The sequence below is a fragment of the Euprymna scolopes genome, chromosome 11 (assembly GCF_053919585.1).
Source record: "Euprymna scolopes isolate OS-2025 chromosome 11, ASM5391958v1, whole genome shotgun sequence".
In the NCBI taxonomy this organism is placed as follows: domain Eukaryota; kingdom Metazoa; phylum Mollusca; class Cephalopoda; order Sepiida; family Sepiolidae; genus Euprymna; species Euprymna scolopes.
The window spans coordinates 94,587,479-94,611,595 of NC_136492.1; the positions used below are offsets into that span (position 1 = coordinate 94,587,479).

The following is a 24,117-nucleotide window of genomic DNA, read 5'->3' on the forward strand; positions in this document are numbered from 1 at the left end:
AACAGTGAGACTAGGGAATGAAAATATATAATATAGCTTTAAATAAGTCAATCTACCCCAGGCATCCGTAAATGCAAAAAGGGGAAAGCTAAAAAATTATGAAAGATGGAAGACGAAATGTTGAAAAAAAAAAAAGAAAAAAAAAAACACACACACACACACACAAAAACAACCGTTAAGAAAGCGAGTAAGGAAGACTATATTATGTCATTGCGAGTAGAGGAATGCTGCATTATCGTTGCTAAATAAATATTATTTGATTGGGATATAATTCATGAGAGCGTGATATAATACAATTCAAACGTTTGTTAGGGTCTTGAATAAATAAACAGAAATCAGGTTTCGATAAATAATTATCTGTAAGAAAAATGCAATCATTAATGGGTTCTTGTTTTTTTCAGATAAAATTTGTTTTAAGAAATCAATATTTTACGACCCCCGAAATCGCGCTTTTAATAATGTCAAGAAGATAAGTGAAACTCCGAAAAAAGGCAATTATTGTAGAAATGTTTATGTAGATAAAATTGCTTATACCTCCCTTTTGAATCAGCATTTATAAAAGTATGCACCTCTTACGATTATATTCAAATTCAAACCTTATTAGAGAAGTCATACGACTTATAAATTCGACACCTTTCTTGGGAAGGGTGGATAAACACGGTCTCTCAAAATTCAAAGAACATAGTTTTGTCTGAATACAGTTCAGTCAAAAAGGCCATTCGGAATCTCCATCACCTGAATCTAAAGCACGTGACATTCACAGTGTCTTTAGATAAGCGTCTTAATTCATCATGGCAAAGAGCTTGCTATTATTCAAGTGAATCTTGAGAAAGACGTTGGAACTAGTAATGTAGAGACAGTTATCAAACAGTTACTTCTGTGTTTTCTCCAGAAATGTAACTAGAAATTGAATCTTACTGTTTCACATATGGTATTCTTGTACTAATAGTCACTACCTATTACTTCAACAGTTGAAAAACACTTACTATACAATCTGAAATGAGTTTTGGTGCTTTTCCAAAGAGTTGACGTAACCCTTGATGGAAACAGACGCTAAAATCATCAATGTTAAAAAACATAATTTTCCTGATGCGTGGAAGTTGGTGTGAACTGTATTATCACACGTTGTGATGGACCTTGTTCAATTGATCCTATCAAAAGGTTTTATCCTCTGAGAGAATTAAAACATCCCCTAATTTACTAGGTTAGAAATTAAAGGTTCTTAGCTTTCATAAGGTGCTTCTCTGGATCATTGACAGTGAGTGAGTTTGTTCGTGCGATTCTTGTATGAGAACTAATGAAAAACCTCCTCCAACACTTTTTTCATAGTCGTTACCAAGATCCGAATTTCCTCGCTTGCACCATACATACAAAGTGCAACGCATTCCCGGGATAAACTGTTCGCAGATTTCTGCTGTAATTCTCCAGCTCACATTTTACGCCATTCATAGCATTCAAAGAAAACTGAACTGTAATATATTGGACAGGATTATCTCCCTTGCACTTCAATGAACTACCACTAGAGGGCGCGACAGTCTTGAAATCTTTTCTTTTTGTAAATAAAAGGACCGGGAGACGATTTTTCCCTACGAGACGTACCGTGTACCGATCTATCTATAATGCTATTTTGTCTTGTGCATTTTTATTCATTATGCATTGTTAATGTTGATATACTTCAATTGGCGACGAAGAACGAATAATGCGGAGGAGTAACAAAACAATTTAAAATTAAAAGCGAACACCCACAACAAATCGAACGAGGAAAAGTTGCCGAGTAGCGGATAAAAATGGCTTTATTAGGCACCATTGGAGAATGGAATAGTGCGGAAGAAGAATGGTCGCACTATATTGAGAGAGTAAAGTTTTTTTTTACTGCCAATGATGTGTTGAATGAAGGTAAGACACGTGCTATATTTTTGTCGGTTATTGGGGCAAAACATTATGCTATTCTCAGGGGTTTAGCCGAAAACAGGCCAGAGCAGAAAACATTTGAAGAACTATGTATTCTGATGGAGAGGCACATCAGGCCGGCCCCCAACGAGATACATGAACGTTTCTTATTCAACACGAGAGACAAACAAGAAGGTGAGTCCATTAGTGAATATGTGGCCACACTGAGAAAAATGTCGGAACATTGCAACTTTGAAGAAAAAGTAAATGAACACATACGTGATCGTTCGGTTGTGGGAGTGAAAGATGAGAAGATACAAGAGCGCTTGCTGGGCGAAAGAATGCTAACTTTGCACAAGGCCATTGAAATAGCAGTGTCTATGGAATCGGCAAGGAAATATTCCAAGTTGATGTTGGGAGCACAGACGAGTGGAAGTGAAACGTCCGTACACAGGTTACCATTAAAACGAGAGTGTTATCGTTGTGGAAGCACTGGCCACCAAGCGGACAATGCCAGTTTAAAAACAAGGAATGTTTTAAATGCAGGCGAATAGGGCATACTCGTCGGCAAGAAGAGAACAGGCCTCCTAACTCCGAAAAACGAGGTAAGGAAAGCAAGATGGTGAACAATGTGGAGGAAAATTGTTGTGAAGAAATGGAAATAAGTATGGAAAGGCTAGACTTGCACACAGTTCCTAACCTGCGGACACCACCAGTATTAGTGGAACTGCTAATTAATCAAGAGAAAGTGGTCATGGAAGTGGACACTGGAGCTGCATGCACAGTAATAAGCCTAGAAAAATTCAATAAAATTGGTTAAATTCGTGATCTAAAGGAAAGCCATGTCAAGTTGAGAACGTACACTGGTGAATTAGTGAAACCACATGGGACCACAGACGTGGAAGTAATCCAGGAAAGGTTAAAGCATCGACTACCTTTGCTGGTGGTGAAAGGTAATGTACCGACACTTCTTAGCCGCAGCTGGTTGAATAAGGTAAAGCTGGATTGGAGAAGCATGTTTCCTTTATACCAGGAAGATTCTCCTTCGAGGTTGGAAAGGCTTTTAAAAGAATTTGATTCGCTGTTCAGTGAAGAAATGGGGTGTTTAAAAGATTTTAAGGTCAAAATACCCATTGATAAAACGGTGAGTCCCAAATTTTGTCGGGCAGGACCAGTACCTTATGCCATAAAAGCGGATGTGGAAAAGGAGCTAGATCGCCTGGAAAACCAGGGAATTTACAAAAGAGTGGAATACTCTAGGTGGGCTGCCCCCATTGTACCGGTTGCCAAAAATAATAATGAGGCATCCGGATCTGTGGAGATTACAAACAAACAGTAAACCGGGCATCACCATGTGACTATTACCCTCTTCCTCGGACAGAAGATATATTTGCTACTCTGAAAGGGGGTAAAAAATTTAGCAAGCTCGATTTGAGCCATGCCTATCAGCAGCTGGAATTGGATGCAGAAACCCAGGAACTGCTAACAGTAAACACTCACCAAGGATTATACCAGCCCACCAGACTACAATTTGGGGTACACAGTGCTACAGGGATTTTTCAAAGGGAGATGGACAAAAGATTGAAGAACATTCCTTTTTGCAAGGTGCGTGTGGATGACATCCTGGTTTCAGGTAGTGATGACAGTAGTCATCTGAAGAATTTATACAGTGTATTTGCTGCTCTAGATAAGGCCGGATTAAAATTAAAGAGAAGTAAGTGCAAGTTTCTCCTTCCTGAAGTGACATATCTGGGTTTCAGAATTAGTAAGGAAGGCATAGCGCCTCTTCCAGACAAAGTAGCCGCCATGACAGAGGCACCTCGACCGCAAAACATCACAGAATTAAGAGCCTACCTAGGGGCACTTAACTATTATCATAGTCATTTGCCAAACTTATCAACTATACTTGAACCGCTTCACAACTTAATGAGGAAGGGTGCTCCCTGGGTATGGGGTGCTGAACAAACCAGGGCTTTTGAAGAAACAAAGAAAATGCTGTGTTCTGCACCTCTTTTAACTCATTTTGATCCATCTAGACCGATTCTGGTGCAAGTAGATGCTTCTCCCTATGGACTGGGAGCTGTAATGGCTCACAAAATGGAAGATGGAAGGGAGAAACCAGTATGCTACGTATCACGAACGCTGTCTGAGGCAGAACGGAATTATGCGCACATTGAGAAGGAGGGGCTGGCCCTAGTCTTTGCGGTGAAAAAGTTGCACCAATATCTGTATGGGAATAATTTTACGTTGTTCACTGACCACAAACCGTTATTGGGGTTGTTTGCTGAAAACAAGCCGATCCCTTCTCTTGCTGCTGCCAGAGTTCAACGCTGGGCCATATTTCTGGCTGCCTATGATTACAGGTTGGAGTATCGTGCCGGGTCCCTTAATGGAAATGCAGATTGCCTCAGTCGTCTTCCAATCAGTGTGCAGGAGCAAGATGTCACACCTAATTCTAACAGGATACACATGATGAACTTGGTTGATGCTCCAGTGACTGTGGCGGTAGTAAGATTGGAGACAAGAAGAGACCCTACTTTGAGTCGGGTGTACGAATACATCCTGAATGGCTGGAGTAGGTGTATTCCAGACACGGCAATGAAGCCCTACTTCAACAAACGGACAGAGTTGACATGTGAAGATGGTACCGTATTATGGGGGAGTAGAGTAGTAATTCCGGCTATACTCAGAACAAAAGTGTTGCAGCAATTACATCAGACACACATAGGGATCGTGCGAATGAAGGCCCTAGCTCGCAGCTATGTGTGGTGGCCAAATCTTGATGCAGATATTGAGAGAGCCGGTAAAGCTTGTGGAATCTGCATACATTATCAAAGCAACCCCGGCAAGGCTCCCATTCATTGCTGGGAATATCCAAGTTCACCATGGGAGAGAGTCCACTTAGATTATGCGGGTCCATTTTTGGGGCACATGTTTTTGATAGTAGTGGATGCTCATTCAAAGTGGACTGAAGTTTGCATTACAAAATCATCTTCTGCTATGACCACAATTGAAAAATGGAGAGTGATCTTCGCAACTCATGGACTACCGGTATTAATTGTGAGTGACAACGGTCCCTGTTTTACAAGTGAAGAATTCAAAGCATTCATGAATGCTAATGGAATTCGGCACATTTTCACAGCTCCTTACCATCCTTCCTCGAATGAACTAGCAGAACGCAGTGTACGCACCTTCAAGGAAGCGCTTAAAAGGATGAATACAGACGGCAAGGCAACACTTGAAACCAAGGTGAACCGATTTTTATTCACTTATAGGATAACTCCAAACTCATCAACTGGGGGTTTCTCCTGCCGAGCTGATGTTCAAACGGCAGTTACGAACAGCGTTTCATTTGGCAAAGCCAGACACGTACAAGGCTATGGATGTAAAAAATAAAATGGAAAGGGGGAGCAAGGTAATGGTGCCGCTCCGTGAATTTAAAGTAGCCGATCCTGTGCTTGTGCGTAACTATGGATCTACTCAGCGATGGATTAAAGGTACCATTACCAGACAGTTGGGAGCAGTGAATTTTGAAGTGGAAACCGGTAGAGGGCTAGTAAGGAGGCATGTGGACCAGCTTGTGAAACTCTCATCACCAGTAGCAGTGGAACTTACGCCTGAGATACAAGCAGATAATGCTGCAAAGAATCTTGAGAGTTTCGGCACACCTGAAGTTTCCAGCACACCCGACAGTCCTGAGGAAAGTTTAATACCTGAGAGCAGGCATATGGAAGAGGTTGCAGAGACTCCAGCAGTGGTAGAAAAATCGGCATCACCACCCTCTCGCAAGTCAGGGCGTATTCGGAGACCGTCAAAAAAATTTGAAGACTATGTTCGTGATCCAGAGTAAGATTGAAGGGATGTAATATATTGGACACGATTATCTCCCTTGCATTTCAGTGAACTACCACTAGAGGGCGCGACAGTCTTGAAATCTTTTCTTTTTGTAAATAAAAGGACCGGGAGACGATCTTTCCCTACGAGACGTACCGTCTGCCGATCTATCTATAATGCTATTTTGTCTTGTGCATTTTTATTCATTATGCATTGTTAATGTTGATATACTTCACGAACTATAGTCAAGATTTTTTAATCCAACGCGGATAAAGTAGATTATTTTTATTCCGGTGCTTTCTCGTCGTTAATGGTCTCCAACTTTCAACCAGTACTCATTAAAAAAAAAAACTATTGATTGACGTTTATCACTATTAAATACTTTAAATTCTTCTCTAATGAAAGTATCGCAAATCATTTTTGAATTGACTACGGGCCGCCTTTATATAAAATGTATAATAACAAAGCTTGTTGAAATTCTTTGGGTTTTATGTATCTACTTGTATAATTTACTGTGAATAATTACATTTATGTTGAAGTAATAAATGCCAGTAAGATTTAATTTAGTATTCATTTAAAATTGTAAAAAAACATAAATCAACTGCCACTTTTTATAAGTATATATATAAAATTGTAAAAACATAAAACAACTGCCACTTTTTAAAAGTATTCATTTAAAATTGTAAAAAAAAACAAAGCAACTTTTATATGTCACTTTTTATATGTATATATTTAAAATTGTAAACAAAAACATAAAACAACTCTCATTTTTAAATGTATTCATTAAAAATTGTAAAAGGTAAACATAAAATGAATGCATTTTTATCTTAAGATGATGTCCAATTTTTGCAGACAGATCAGTGTAAGAAATACTAAGAATATTGAAAGTTTCAAAAAGCCATGCGTTGTGTTCTTTATTGTAATTTGTGTTTTGCTTTATTTTATTAATCAAGATTACATGAATAATAACGACAAATCTAGTTTTGTAGTGAATTAGTTCAGTCAATTTATTTATAGAAAAACGAGGTTCATTAATTTAAAAATAAATTATTTGACAAAATTCAACAAAAATGACTTTCTAAATTCTTACTTTTATGTTGACTTTATATTTGCTTTTTTTCATCGTAACTTTTGATAAACGAAGCAAAAAGATAGTTGTTTATTCTTATTCTATAAATCTTGTATTCTGGTAATTGGGATTAATAAACACAGCGTTTAATAAAATGTCTCACAAATTTAGTGTATTTGCCAATTAAAACGCTTTTTATTTGCGCACAGAAAACCGATAGGAGAGGGAGAGAACTGTGTTTCGTATGAAAATGTACAATTACAAACATAACCATACTAAATTTATTACGCTGAACATCCACAGAATGCCAACTTCAATATAATATATATGAAAGAGTCCGCTGTGGAATTTCCACAGGTCTCCCTAGTTATTACAAGTATGTAAGTGTATAGAAAAGCAATGTCTTGATTGTTCATAGTGTGGTTCTAAATCCATCTATAAATATAAAAGCGAAAATGTATGTATGTTTGTATGTGTGTTCGCTTTTTCTGTATGTCTACAAAAGGCTTTTTTCAGAGAAGCGGTCGGTCGGTTCACAACTTTTTAAAACTTTTTATATCACATATAAATCGTAATGTCTCAGAGTTAACAACGAAGCTCGCCGGTCTATTTAATTTGCTCGATTTCGGGAAGATAAATATTCAACATTTGTCGCTCGCCGCAAGTGGGTTAATCTTATTCCTATAACATCTTGGGGGAAAAAAGCGTTCAGCAGTAAAGGAAATACCATCTCGCAGTCAAACTTGACCTCGTTAACTCATTAAAACGGGCACCTGTCAATGCAAACGTGTTTCCGTTAGCATCTCGCGGTGGGGCAATGGTTAACGTCTAACGTTTTTTTTGTCACACTTTAATTTACAACTTTGCCCCAAGGGTTCGGGTTCGATCTTCATACTTACCTACCAAAACATTTTTTAACCCCATCCTCACCCCGGAGTTTCCACACACACCTCCAAACACCCGGGCAACGCCGGGTACCCCTTGCTAGTCTCATTATAAAATCATGGTAGGAAAATTAACAACGATCTCGCATTTGTAAAGATGCGGGAGTATTTAATGCTGTGAGTAAATTAACTAATTCATTCATTTAAAACTGTTTATGCAGAATATTACGCTGCGGAATATTAATTGTTTCGCAGACGTTTTTTATGGCCATTGTTTTTTTATGTACACAATACGTCGCAATCGTCAAACTCGCACATGAAACTCGATTGAATCTAGTCATATATCAAGGCATCAACATAATTTTTATTAACTGTCTTTTACATTATTTAGTTTGCACGTAAATCTCTGCTTACCCCGTACTACTTATCAACTACTCTTCTACTTGCTTCCCGTTTACACTAATACAGACTATTCGGCATTTTATTCTTTATATATCTTGTATCTGCATATTTTTCCTCTTACATACTCATAACACAGCACCTTTTACACAACAACCCCCTCCTATATTTCCCTGAATTTTCTTCGTCTTACATCACCAACCACGGCTTTATTTCGCATTTTGCTGTATATGGGACTGTTTTCTACCAATAAATTAGGTAAGTAAATAAGTAAGGTCGTTTAAATCGAATTATATATCGGTTTTATTTTCTTCCTTTGAAGATTGTAATGCTGGGTATGGGGCAGCCAAACCAGCTGCCAACATTCCTCTGTTTTTTATTGAAACCAGTCGAGAGCTCTTTTTAGTATCCTCGTTGTTCCTTTAAGTACTATTGTCTGGATCTCTTTTGCACTTGATTCACCAAGACTATAAGATAGGTAAGACATCAAGTTCTTCTTCATAAGCCCTGTAGCACCTATAATAACTGTTTCTTTTCATATCATACATGATACCTGGATATTTGGTCTGTTTCTCTCTTTCAGCTCTGTTCAGATTTCCATCATTAGGAACACTAACTTCAGTCAAGGTTGCCACCCTCTCTAACTTATTCCATATAACTATGTCAGGTTTGACAGCAGCATTTTCAAGGTAGTTGGCTGTACATGGTCGTAATGTATGGCATATAAGTCATTTCCAACTATTCTTTTAGGTTGATATTCCTAGGATTTGCTACTACACTGAATGTTGAATTTTTTACAGATGGTTCAGTGGAGGTACTTACATGCTCCATTATATCTCGCTGTGTAGTAGCCATCCTCTCAAAGAACCTTGGAACTTGATAGCAGATGGCTCACACTTTCCCATTCTGTTTGGCAGAATTGTCGTTATGGAGACCTGCCATCTTCTTGAATACATTTGTCATCAATTCCTGATCTTGAGCAGCTATTATAACCCTTTCCCGATCATGGTGGAGGACTCCCCTCTTGAGCCAGTCCAAAGAACCTTCTTTGTCTATGTATTCCTGGGAGAGTTCCACCAGAAAATATTTTGCGAGCATTACTTAATAGATATATTTGTGCTCTTATTTCAACTAGTTAGTTGATATTCTTATTTACTATTCATTATAGTAAAAAATTAGTTTTTTCTGAAATTATATATATATATATATATATATACATACATATATATATATATCCACACACACACACACACACACACACACACACATATATATATATATATATATATATATATATATATATATATATATATATATATATACACAGAGAAGGAGAGAGATAGAGAGGAAAGGAGCTAGAAAGTAATACTTTTAATAAAACTAATTTCTTGCATAATTATGTTTATTCATTGAATTTTATTTAACAAGCAAGCTAATCACGTCTTTTATATTAGTCTAGAATCTTACTTTTCAATTCATTGTCGAAAAAGAGCAGAAAATATTAAAAATATATGATTCTAAAGAATTTTACGTAATCTTGCCCATCCAATACATTAAACCCCTTAGTCTATTATATTTTTCCTTGAGTTATATTAAAAAAAAAATAATATTTAGACTGACTTTATCTTTCTAACTGCGTCTTCATTTAGTTCAAAACTTTCCTCGACCTGACGATGCATAACTGAAAAATAAATTTATCATGCATATATCTGCAATTTTTAAACATTGTCATAAACAAACAAGCACGTCTTTTAGAATCCTTCATTAATGAGTTTCAAGTTTATATTATAACTAATTAGAATTTAAAAATACTTCCTTCCAATTGGATTAAGAAATGAGATTTTTTCTTTATATTCTCTCATACATTTATATTTATATGCAGTTCATACCTACAAGTCGACAGTTTAGTGTTGTATTAGTTTGGTTTTATAACTTTATAGACATTGTCGCGTTCAAAGCCAGTTGGATATATTGTATTCACTAATGAACGAATATTCTTGCTCATTTTCCAACCAGTCATGTACGCAATATAAAGCATCATTAGTTAATCATATATAATGAACAAGCTGGACACCCGGTGTTACCCGGTCGTACAATACGCTTAAACATGATATTTTAATTTATGCAGATGGTATATGTATTATTATAGAATCAATTCTCTATTGGATATTATATATTGAGAGGAATAATTTGCCCGGTGGACTAATTCGCAAAAATAACAAAATAATAATAATGATAATATTGTTCATCAAATTCTGCCTGTGTTTGTTTACAATATAACGTCAGCTGACATCTGGGCTTGAAAATCTTAAAAATAGTCTTCCTTCTCTTAAAGAGAAAGAAGAATTATTACAAGAGAATATTTTACATTACACCGGCCTGGGCTACACAGGTGTAATGTAAAATATTCCTCTCTATTTTTTTTATCTATAAGAGAAGTAAGACTATTTTTAAGATTGGATTTTTTCGATTTTCGATAATTTTTGGATGAATTTCTGTACAAAACGCTGCCACGGATATAAATAATCTTTGTGTGAAATTTACGAAAGATAGGCTCAGCCGTTTCGGAATTTATGATGAAGGAACGCACATATACATAAAAGGACTTTTACGTAATAGAAGGGATATTTTATAACAAAAAATATGTGTCAGCATAAATAGCTTACAATCGCTGATATGCTGTAAAAAAAGTGAAGTATGCATGGTCCCCCGTGCGTGCACAGTGAACAGGACATAAAAAAATGACTGAGTTCAGCATTTACCCACCACCCCCTCGTATAGCCCCAAAAGTCACCAGGGAACGTCAAATCCTGGTGAAAATGAACAAACGGTGCAGTTATAGGCCTTAACATATGTAAATTTGAGTTCTGCACCATGTAAAAAATAAGAAATGACTAAGTCTATCATTTGCACCCCCTCATTTATCCCCCAAAGTCCCCAAGGCCGTAACAATTTAAATTTGGGTTCAGAATCATGCAAAACTGCCAAATAGACATACACACAAAATTTATGACAAATATGGTAAAATAGTTCAAACAATGGAGTGTTTTTATTAACCCTAAAAGAGCCCCCGAGACACACCCAAGAGTTATTGCAAAGTGTAGACAAACAAAATTATATAGAAATCAGTTAGTTACAACTTTTCAGAAAGTTTTAGAAAAATCCAAGGCATCAATTTTTTTTAATAAGCACAAAAGTATCACTTTTAGCCATTTTAACCCGAAAGGAACCATAAGGGGACAACCAGAGTTTTCTCGGAAAATCCGTTCTATTACTTTTTACTCATATTATGTTTAATGTTTGTGCAAAATTTAAAAAATCCAAGGCGTAGTAGAAAAGTGCGGGCAGAAAAACAGATGTACGGACGAACGGACGAGGGTGAATTTACAGGCCCACCCTCCTTTTGTGGGGGAATTAACAAAAAAAAAAAAAAGATTACCAATCTATTTCTGCCTGTCTGAATTTCCCTTTATAACTCTGTTTCTGCTTTATTTTTTAACTTTCTAACTATTTCTGTTTCATTTTGTCTCCTTACTTAGTCGTTTCTTGCTTTCTGTCTGAGTTTCTCTTTATCTCACCGTGCTTGTATGTTCCTAGCCTTGCGTTTCTCTCTAACTGTATATTTCGAGATGTCCGTCTGTGTTTCCCCACATTATTTCTATGCTGTTGACTGTCTTTACTTGTCTCCTTAACTCTCTAGCAAGTAACATTTAGCCTTTTGTCTTTCTGTGTTTGTCTCTACCACTCTCTGTTCGTCTTGCTCTAGCTGTCTACCTTTTTAATCTCACTCGCTGGTCATCTATTTCTTGCTTTCTATCTATCCGCGTTTGTCTCTTTACTCGTTTATTTCTGTTTATCTAATTCATCTTTAACTCACAGTTCCTATCAATATATCCACTTGTCTAACTATTTACATATTTCATCTGCAATGTTACACCTCTTTTTATATTTATTTTCTATTGTTTCTCTCCACAGCTCTGAGTTTTGGACAAGCACAGGCATTCAGATGCGGCATAGATGATCGATATGGCTTCCACAATATTTACCTACAAGTATTTAAAAAAGTATAATTAATCCAGATACGCAGAGAAATACTGCCGATTAATTTTGCTGTAAATAATTAAAACAAATTAAAAATAGTTTCACCGTTTACAATAAGTATTGATTTTCGGTATTTACATAAAAAAGGGTTGACATAACATTAAGCAAACAAAAACATTCATAGTCTTAGGTTGATCGATTAATAATTCCTACATGAGACCTCTTACGATCTCAGAGAATCTATCTGTGATCTATGGATTCGCATGGTATTATAACCAGTGGGGTCACATGTAGGATTGCAATGTAAGAAATAGCAAGTATTAATTTGCACGGAAATAAATGTTAATAGCATATACGTTAGGTTATCTAGCCGAAATATTTACGTAAAACTTAATAAGGTTGCACACGCATACCAACACATGGCTTTTTTGTGAGTATAGTTGTCTTGACACTTTACTACCAAATTGTCTTTCAAACGGCGTTTAAAAGCGACTGAAATTGGCACAACTTTTTTTTTGTTCTCTCGTTGTGGCAATTTTAGTCGCTTTTAAATGCTGTATATACAGATTATGATCTTCCATTTTAATAGTTTTTTTTTCCTTTCCTCAATTCTTGCATATCTGAATTCCCCTTTGTGCTCTTTTATTTCATCAATAATATTGTTTTCCCTTGCTTTCGATTTTACGGCCGCAATTAACATTTTTTACTGTTTTATCAACTTCTGGAAGGCTTCATGGAAGTTCTCTTGTATGAGCGTGTTAATGATCTTTCTCACAGCCTCTTTCATCGACTCAATTGTCTTATAACGACGGCCTCTTACGCTTTCCTTGAGCTTTGGCAATAACCAAAAGTCACATGGAGCCAGGTTTGGACTATAGAGATGTTGAGGGACTGTGTTGTATCTCATCTTGGTCAAATACAAACTGCTGTCAATAAGTTTTGAGGCTTTTTGTACATGCATTTAAAATTGTTGTAAACTCTTGAAAATTCAGTATGATATTGCTGGCCATATGAGATGACTGACTAATTTTTATGATTTCAGGTTCGAACAGTTACAACAGGAATTACAACAGCTTGCAATTTAAAAACATTATCTTTCATCTAGCAATTAATGATATAGATATAAAATTTTCAATGATTTTTTAAAATGTGCAACAGAATGTACGTTACATAAAATATATCCAAGGTAACTTTTTGATTCAATTTAGATTAATTTTTATGCCTTACTTTGTAAAATTTATAAAAGTGCACTTTGAAGATAAATAATTTTCAAATTGAATCGTGTACCTTTATTTTTAAAGCCTGTAGTAAAAACATTTTGTTTAACAATTTTCATGCCTTGGATGAAATGCTTTTCCAACTTGTTTATATATATATATATATATATATATATATATATATATATATATATATATATATGTATATATGTATATATATATATATGTATATTATGTATATATATGGTTAATCTAAGTTTGAACATGAATATTACAGTATTTAAGAATATTTAAAATAACACTAAAAGGAATATATATTACTGAGATATGGTGCTTTAGTACAATAGTAATTATGCTAAAATAATAAAATTCATGCTATATTACCATCTATATCTATAAAAACAGAAGTGTATGCGTATACATTAATAACGATACATGGACTTAAAATATGCTAATTCTATAAACCTTTTATTTGTTTATAGTTAAGATATTTAGGGGAGGAAATGTAGGTGCATTACTCTACTAATAATTATTTAATTAATAATCACAAGAACAACAAAACACCTCCCTGAAAACAAATAACAACAAAAGAGGTTTATTGCAGAAGAAAAACAAGATTGTTTCTCGAACTGAAAAGAAAGAAAAGACAAAGGAATCTGCCTGGTTGGGTGTCGTCTGCTGATGATCGTATAGGTGAGCGACGGATGGCAGTAGTCAGTGAGTAGCGGTGTTAGGAGTGCTGTGAAAAAGATATGTTCTGGTCGCTGGCTGGTGTTTCTCTGTCCACATCAGCTGGGTTTCCAAAGCGCTAAAAATAGTCCTTTAGGGGAAAGTTAAAATCAATGCGCTCTGCCAACCGATTGGTCAGTCTTGCCGAATCACGTTGGCAAAGGGCATTGATCCACATGTATAAAATAGTTCGTTAACTGCTACAGATATAAGTCACGGATAGGGAAAGGTATAAGAAAAAAAGACGTAGTGATCATAGCATAATGGTAAAATGTAAGATAATAAAAGAATAAAATTAATAACAAATGATAAAAATAAATAAAGTAATAATAGTGTCCTACGAAAAGACTGGAAGAAATATATATAATAAATATCAATTGGCAATGAGGGTATACATAATAGACAGGTTGTAGAACCGTATGAATAAGACAATAATGTAAAATAACAATAACAAACCTAAGTGTAGTAAAAATAGTTAAGTACACGATGAAGTTATAAAAATTTACACAAAAGACAGATAAAGATAATTATATTAAGGATCTTAAGAATAGGGTAGAAAAGGCAAAGGGCTACGTAAAAACAGAATATAAATAAAGATAATCGCAAATATATACATTTGATCGTTAGTTAAGGGAATTATTAAGAATAAAAAGAGCATCGTATAGATTAAGTATTTAACTTAATATTGAATATGGGAAATATTTTAATTTCTAAGGAGATATAATATATAATGCCTACAATTAATAAATGTTTCGTGATTTTTATATATAAGCTTATCTCCATCCTTCAATCTCGAAATGTATAATTGTTTAATTAAGACATAAATAGCAGGGTATATTTAAAGATAGGGAAGTGTTAGTTTACTTAAGGATACCCTATTTCGCAATTGTTGCTAAGTTTTGTTAGGTACATTCTCTATAGTATATGGAAAGTTAAGACTTTTGTATAATAATAGCACGTTTAAAAATATCTTACCTGCTTCCTTGTTTTGTCTTCGTTCGTTGTGGTTTTTGTCATTTTAATTCGGGATTTGTAAAACGAGTCCGTTTCTGAGATGACATTCTCTGATCCATTGCTGTTGATCTTGGATGATCCGATGTCGTCTCTGAAATAATGGAGCGCATTCTATTAGTGGCGTTTGCACTGACTGCGCATCAATAAATGACGTTATGCTCGAGACTGCGACAAAATAATAAAAGTGTTTGATCGATAACTGCTCAAAAATATCTATACATCTTCTTTGATACGAACTGGATTTATACATCCGAGGTGACCAACATTTGTTCCTCGTGTGCCGTTTGCTTACAGTTTTACTTAAGCTGCACCTTTTTTTTTAAATTATGATAAAGTATATAATTTAGTAGGTATACATACATTCTTTTAATATATGTGTGTGTATGAGTGTATGTGTGTATAGTATTATAAAATATATTTATGATGTATAACCTGCATATATATGTTATCATGCATTCTAGAAAAATCATGATAAAAGCTTGGTTTGTAAATAATGACGTTAAAGAAAGATAAATTTAACACGAACATTCTACTAGGAAATAGCATGGTCCGTTTTCTGCATAAATATAATCATATATATATATAAATTAACTCATTTTCCCCCTCTGATTTTGACCTTAATAAGATTGAAAATCAAGACATTTCATGCAAATGTAATATGCCCAAACTGCAGCACATTATCTGAGGTGTTTTATAGGCCTATTACCTCTACACTTCCGCGATAATCGTGGATTCCTATATTTTTTCTGGTGAGAGTTCACGGCCAAAATTGGTTATAATCAATGGAAGTTGTAAAATCTTTCTCTCTCATAAATTCCTCCTACCCCCGCTACCACTTATACCGTTGCGGATCCGTTCACAAGGGACAGTACGAAGAAACACCGGTTTGGGTTCGTAGTTGCTTAAACAAATGGAATAGCATTTTAACGTTTTTTTCGTTCCATGTTTTCTATTGGGTGAAACGCACCATTGGTTTATTTATGCCGTTTTTATTTCGCTTTATTTCGTTTTGTAGTTGACTAAAAACGCGAAAGGAATTTCGCTTTATTTCGTTTTGTAGTTGATTAAAAAAAAACTGGAATGGACTGGATGAAACGCACCATTGGATTTAAGCGAATCAAAGGGTTATTTATGCCATTTCTTTCTTTTCGCTTTTTGATTTGTGCTGTTTTTATTGTTTTCTTTTTCAGAACACGTCCATCATCTTTTACCCTGATTTATGCTTTCTGTTTTTTCAATTTCTTTTTTAATGAGTTTTACGTTTGTTCGCTGTTTTTTTTTTTTGTTTTGCCGATTTTTTACATAAGTTTAACATCGCTTTTATTTTTATTTTGATATTTAATCAGGGTTATTTCTTCGCTTATTCTTTACTTTACCCCCCTTACGCACACACCTCCAAACAACTGGGCAACGCCGGGTACCACCGCTAGTATAATATATATATATTAGTGGTGAATATATATATATATATATATATATATATATATATATTTAGTGGTGAAAATTACTTAACTGCTTAAAAACTTATAATGTACCGGAATGGGATCAGGTTATATTATATTTATATGCACAACTGAACCAGCATTCTAAATTCTAAAATAATGCTTCAGTGTGCTCACACATAATCGCCTAAAAATGTCGAATCTCATATGTTTTGTACATTTACAATGTAAATGAAAGATTTTTGAAGTTAACAAACTTCCCAATGTTTGCTCTTCCAAAGTTTTGATAAACTTGTGAGATTTTCATCTATATTTTCACTTGTGCCAAAACCAAACAAAATATAAGAACATATGAAATATTTCAAAAGATGTGGTGATCAAGCCAAACCAGCGCCAGAAAAAAAATTCCAAGCATGTTAATTTTTTGCTATTAAAATGTGAAGCCTCTATTAGACACCATATGGCCATTTATCAAATAGGTGCGAAAAGCTTTTTAAAATATGTGATATTGAATAGGCAATATTTACTTTGCCTACAATAAAACCTAATAAAAACGAATTACATAAGATTCGGAGAGTCTGAGGATGTCCTTGTGTTCAAAAAGGTGCCATAAACTTTAATTATTTCAGAAGTCGATCACAAGCATACTAATGTACAGCTGGCGCCAACGAAATTTAACCCCCCTCCCCCGCCCAGAGAAATTAAAAACTTAATAATCATATGAACTCCGTCAGAATAGGGCACGTAGACATTTTAGCGAATAGATGCGAAATGATTACAAAGGCAATCAGCAAGTTATAATCGATAAAAAAATATGTGAAAATCTGCTAATCAATGTTAAATTACTCATTCTGTGGCCCTTCTCAATCTTATGTTGTAAAGGAATAACTTCTAATAAAAAAAGCAAACAAACAATTTGTGCTTGTTTCATTTTTTTTCATTTTAGATTTATTGTCCCCACACTAATATATATATATATATATATGTATATATATATAGTATATATATATGTATGATGAAAATAATGGAAATAGTATTCCGACAAAATAGAGAAAATAAAAAAGGAACAAACCGTATTATGTGTTCACCAACGTTTCGTCTTTATTTCGAGACTTCCTCTGGGTGAATGAAATTAAGAAACCAAAAAATATACCAGTACAAAATATTTGTAAAAATTTTCACGTGCACAGTGTGACGCAGTTCTATTTAAGAGAAACGGAAGAGTATTTCAGATACATTGACGACATCTTAATTTTTCTTCCTGAAAATACGCGCATAAATATCATTACAGACAAATTAAACTCAGTCGAACCTTCCATAAAGTTTACCTATGAAACAGAAAACAATAACTCATTACCTTTTCTTGACATACTTATAATAAAATCCAATAATAAACTATCCTTGAAAGTTCACCGCAAAACTACACACAAAAACGATTACATACATTTCTATTCACACCATAACAATAAAATAAAAACAGGGATGATAATTGGTTTCTTCTTACGCGCTTTCAGAATTTGCAGTCCTGAATATCTGGACGAAGAATTCAAATACCTTACAAACATTTTGAAAACCTTGCAATATCCGACATATTTCATATTGAATGCTAAGAGAAAAGCCACACAAATATTTGCCAGAATAAATAATAATAAAAAATCATACACACCAGACCTTTCTCTCATAAACAGACATCTTCTTTTACCTACACACACCAATAATACAATAATCTATAACACACTAAACAAACTAAAAATTCCTATCGTACAAACCACATCACTGACCATAAGACATATATTAAAAACCACGAAACATCTCAATAACAAACCAGTTTCCGATGGAGGTATATATACTATTCCTTGCCGTAATTGCCATCATAAATACGTTGGTGAAACTCAGCGTAAATTGGAAAAAAGGCTCAATGAACAGAGATATAAAAAATAGCAATTCTCTAAGTGCATTATTCTCTCATTCATTACAACATAACCAAACCTTTGATTTTAAACAAGCAAAAGTAGTTAAATTTATTTCAAATAAACCGCGCCGGAGACTCCTTGAATCTGCGCTTATCGCAATTTCAAGCACTATTAAACAACGTGGAGGTTTCTATAACATAGCGCCATTAATAAGTAAACTGTTATTAAAAGAACATTATTTAACTGTGGACACAGGTTAACTTTCTCACACTATTCAAACACCCCCTGTAATAATTAACACATAATCTCAATCAATAAATTACATAAAAAACACTCATTTCATTCCTGTTACAAACTTATATTTAAATTTCAACAGATATATCTTTTTCCCAATAAGAATATAAACTTGCGTTCATAGTTTTAAAATTAAATTAACGACTATATGACGTCACTAAAATTTCCTTCTCTTTAACAACGCCAGCCCCCCTTCCTTTTTGATTTTCCAACATCAATTTTCCGTTTCTCTTAAATAGAACTGCGTCACACTGTGCACGTGAAACTTTTTCAAATATTTTGTACTGGTATATTTTTTGGTTTCTTAATTTCATTCACCCAGAGGAAGTCTCGAAATAAAGACGAAACATTGGTGAACACATAATACGGTTTGTTCCTTTTTTATTTTCTCTCTCTATATATGTATGTGTGTGTGCGTGTGTAGCACCCTACTTTTAAATGATAGTGTAACGCTAAAGACCTAAAAGATATAATTGCATAAGTTAATTTATTTAAAGCTTTCGATTCTATCCATCGAAGGAAAGTGAAACATAGTCTCAATAGGGTTTTCTTTATAACTACATTATAACCCCAAATAATGCACATTGCCAATTTGGTGTAGGGGTCTACTATCAGGGGAAACAACTACTGGCGTATTATGTTGGGATTTGGGCAGCAAGATGACGGTTCACTTGAACTTCTGCATTTCAGTACAGTTGGGGAAGCAGTGGCCTGGAATGGAATTCCAGAATTTAGCGGTTCTGGGGAAGAAACTACTGGAGTAGACAGATCTTTTACATCTAGGGATCTCTACTGTGTGTGGGTGGGATTTAACTGCCTGTCGGGTTTGTCGAGGGTGTCTACGTCGGGAGAGAACAAGTGTCTGCAGTTCGCCAGAGCATTCACTATTAAAATACTTGTAGAACAGGTAGAGGGGTGCAACATTGCGTCGATGGGACAGAGGCTGAAGCTTAGATGCCAGTTCAGGGCCTATCAGATTGGCGACTCTCTTTTGAACCTTATCTAGGAGCGAGAGACTAGTAGCAGATGTACCAGCCCAAATGTGACAGCAATACTCCATACATTGGCGAATTGTGGCCTTATAGAGGTACAGGATACTTTCAGGTGTTAGTAGTTTTCTAGTACGGTAGAGAGATCCTACCTTCTTCGCAACGGCCCTGGCAACGCTTTCAATGTAATTGTTCCCACTCATGTTTCCTGTGAACGTTAGGCTAAGCAGTTTGAAAGATGTGCTCGCAGATAAAGAGTCACTGGCCATGGCTATTGGTGGCAGAGTAGGTTTCTTGTAGTTATTGAAAGAAACCAGTTTAGTCTTGGCAACATTGAATGTGACCATCCATTTTTGTCCCCATTCTACTACAGATTGGAAGTCATCCTCTAGTGTTTTTGCCATTTCTTTAGATATATGTTCATTTGTTTTCCTGTCCTGCCTGTTATAGAGTGTGGTGTCATCAGCATATATACCCATCTCAGAGGCAATTTTGTCAGGGAGGTCATTATTGAATATTAGGAACAATAGAGGTCCAAGGATAGACCCCTGAGGCACTCCCGCAGTTATATCATATTGTTTAGATGTACGATCGTCGAGGACAACCTGAATTTTTCTCTTATCTAAGAAGGATTTAATCATGTTAAGTATTCTACCAGTGATACCGTATGACCTAATTTTCTGAGGAGACCCTCATGCCACACCCTGTCAAAAGCCTTAGATATATCTGGAGCTACCGCTCTGTCTCCCCCTCTTTGTCCAGTGAATGGTATATACGTTCAGAGATTACAGTGAGGATGCTGTGGAAGGACCTTGTCTAAATCCATATTGCTTGTCAGTCAGAAGTTTAGTTAATTATGGTCTCAAATATTTTCAAAAAGTGGGAGGAGGCTAATGGGGCGATAATTTGACTGGTCAGTTCTTTCACTAGAATTCTTGAATACTGGTACAACAGAATCAGTTTTCCAACAGTCCGGAAAGCAAGAGTCATTAAGGCATTTGTTGTAGAGTTTGGAGAGAACTGGAGCTACTTCAGCTGAGCACTTTTTTAATAGCACAGCTGGACTGAGATCGGGTCCACATGCTTTTGAAGTGTCAAGGATTTTTATGATAGCATGCACCTGAGCAGGGGTTATTTTTAGATCATCTAGCGTGGCGTCTGTCTGCAAAGAAAAGTCAGGCAGGGGGTGGTTGGAAGGGTCCAGTGTGGAGTTTGAGGCAAACCAACTGGCAAGCATATTAGCCTTGTCGGTTGCTGAGCAAACAACCTCGTGATTGTTGGTTAGTGGGGGAATTGTTGATTGCCCATTATTTACTACACTGTTGTAGATTTTTCAGAAGTCACGCGCTCCTAATTTTTGTGCTTCGATGCGGTTTTTAGATGTTTAAATTCTCTCTTAGCTATCGCTATTTCTTTCTTAACGTTTCTTCTAGCTTCTATATACTTCTGTCTGTTTGAACTGGACTTATGTCGGTTAAATCTGCGGTATGCATGCTGCAAGGGTTATGGTCATGATGCTGTATAACAGGCCTCGGTCTATTTATATATATATATATATATATATATATATATATATATATATACACTCGTAAAGCAAAGAATGTTATACATTTTATTACACTAAAAGCTATATTGAACAAAGCACAATTGAACAAGGAAACTTAAACGAGACTAATAACACAGAACAAGACATTTACTTTAATTAATGCTTATGAGTGAATCGCATTCTCTTTTGATTTTTTAAAAGATCAATCCTTTTAGACATGCTCTCAACCAAAGTGGAATATTCTGAAGAGGAGATTCTATTCCATTCGCTTTGCATAGCTTCCCACAGTTTGTTATTTTTCGAAAAAGTTCTTCCATCCAATGCACGTGATATTATGGACCAAATATTCTCGATTGGGTTTTAATCGGAGCTTTGACGTGGCTAAAATATCAAATTAATTGAATTATCAGAAAACCATTTTTTATGATTTTAGCAGTGTGTGCAGGGACATTATTGTGTTGAAAAAATAATGTTCTGTGATATTCCTAGCTTCTGGATACTTGATAACAGTCCTGTTTCTACTTTTCGAATGTATTCCTTTGCATTGATTGACTTCTCATGTCTTATATGTTCCCCAACTCCTGCTTCAGTAAAAGTTCCCCATACTATTATCCCCCCATTCCCGTGTTAAACTGTCGTTTTTATGCAACTTTATGAAAATCTTTCTCCAGTTCTTCGATTGCACCATTCGGGAGCATCGGGAGGGTCAATAACAAGACAAAATCTTGATTTATCTGACAAGAAAACATTCCTGAACCAGTCTGTAAAAAGAATCTCTTTCTATCATTGATATTCTTCTTAGAATAAAATGGCTTCGTCTCACACATTTTAGAAGAAAATCCCATTTCTTTCATTCGTCTAGATATTGTATATCTAGAAAGAGAATGTTCAGCCCCTGTTATGAATCCTTTGCTATGGTCAACATAAGTTTTCTTTCAATCCTTCAAAACAGTTAATTTAAGCCTGTGGTCGTCCTTTAAATTGAATGCTCTTGGGTGATCAGATCCAGATTTACTTTTTACCAAGCATGTGACTTCGAAACTTTAACCAATTCACTTCAGTACAGAAAGAGATGTTTTCATTTTTTCTTTTCTTAAAATATCGAAAATCTGCTTGTAAGTAATTTTGGACTACCTTAATCCCGCAATTCGGTTTTTTATATCCTCGCCAAGATACGGTCTTACCATATTTAGGATTTGTTTTTCCACTTATTATTATATGTTATAATAATAATGATCTGCAAAATAGAAATTTTCAGTTAAAATTAACAAAAATGAATGAAAAAATATTAAAAAAATCGATTTCTTCCTTCTTTTAGTCTTGCCCTATTTTTTTTTGCTCATGAGTGTATATATATATATATATATATATATATATATATATATATATATATATATATATATATGAAATTCATTAATATTGCAAAACTCTCGCAATATTAATGAATTTCATATATATATATATATATATATATATATATATATATATATATATATATATATATATATGAAATTCATTAATATTGCGAGAGTTTTGCAATATAATACACGTGCTGTACGCATCCGGTACACATATGATAATCTTAATACTGATCTGGATATTTGTATCGGCAAAAATCAATAACAACCTGGATTTTTCAGATAACTGATTTCTTATTAAACAGAATTCACGAGGCTTACATATTCTTACATATTCTTGCAAAGAAACTGAGAGTGAGATTGACTTCTATGTTTATGCTGGCAAAACATAATTTATCAGCTAAAACAAAAAGGAGAGATTAAATATCAAGTATATTCTGTAAGTTATATAACTGAACAGCAAAATCTGATCGGCGATATCGTAATCCATAAACTACAACGAATTGTAAGTAGAATTTATCAGATGATAATAAGAGAGATGTTTACGGACCACAATTTATTCTCGTATTCTTTAGCTGACCAACTTAGAGATTCCAATGACAGTAAAAAGCATTACTTGAAACATACAAAATATTTGCATTGCATCTGTTGAAAGAAGCATCCAACGTAGAAACAATTGGAGAGCCATTTTTTGTCAGTCTTGGTAAGAGAGAGAAAGCTTCGTCTTGCTGGAAAAAGTAACTTAAGTTGTAATGGCGTTAAATATAGGATACTTCAATGCAAGTAGTTAAGGACACGTAAAAAGTGTCTCTAACAAAACCGTGAAAACCTTGTCGGGTGTAATGCTGTTTTACGTCGTGGCGCAAATGGGTACATTCAGAAAATATTTTTTTAAAAAATTGAAACGACGTACCCTAGTATCGACTCGTGACTTTTGCGATGGTTTCAATGAGCATTTGAAAGACGCTTCACTTAACTACCCAAATCCTTCGGGCAGATGTTTGGAAGCTATTTGTCCGACTTGCCTCACTTAGAGGCAGTTTAAGTGGCTTACTGTGATGGCATGGTTACAGAGCTCGAGATCATTTTTGGGGTGAAACAGGTCGGCTATAAAAAATCTCTAGGACGATAATCTGTCGTACGAATTGTATTTACTGCTTTGGCCCATGTTTGTCCCTCTTCAGAAAGGTGTGTTTGGTCAGGTATTCATTCCCGCACAATACCGAAGACATGCAATCATCATTGTGGGGAGGAATTCGACGATTATATATGCTTATAACTGTTACACACAGAGTTAAATGTTTTTACACGAGTTTTTACGAATCGTTTTCATCCGCAATTTGATCAAGCCTGAGGTGAATTATGCTCTGAAAAAAGATCAATCGAAAACAACTTGCACATAGCAAGATCATAGAAGAGAATAAAAGAAATTTGTTTTGTGATACTAGGACAACCTCCAAAGGTCCTAATTACGCACTTTTATTTTGTCCCCGTTGCA

At 35.0% G+C, this 24,117-nt stretch overlaps 1 protein-coding gene across 4 annotated transcripts in view; it reads right to left on the reverse strand.

The window, feature by feature from the left end:
• The window catches only part of LOC145287971 (QRFP-like peptide receptor), a 578,499-nt gene that overhangs the window by 28,214 nt on the left and 526,168 nt on the right, over positions 1-24,117 (reverse strand). For all 4 annotated transcript variants that reach the window (XM_080135944.1, XM_080135946.1, XM_080135945.1 and 1 more), the window contains one exon: positions 15,039-15,168. In XM_080135944.1, coding sequence (XP_079992070.1) covers positions 15,039-15,168 — 130 coding nt within the window. The remainder of the gene's footprint in view (positions 1-15,038; positions 15,169-24,117) is intronic.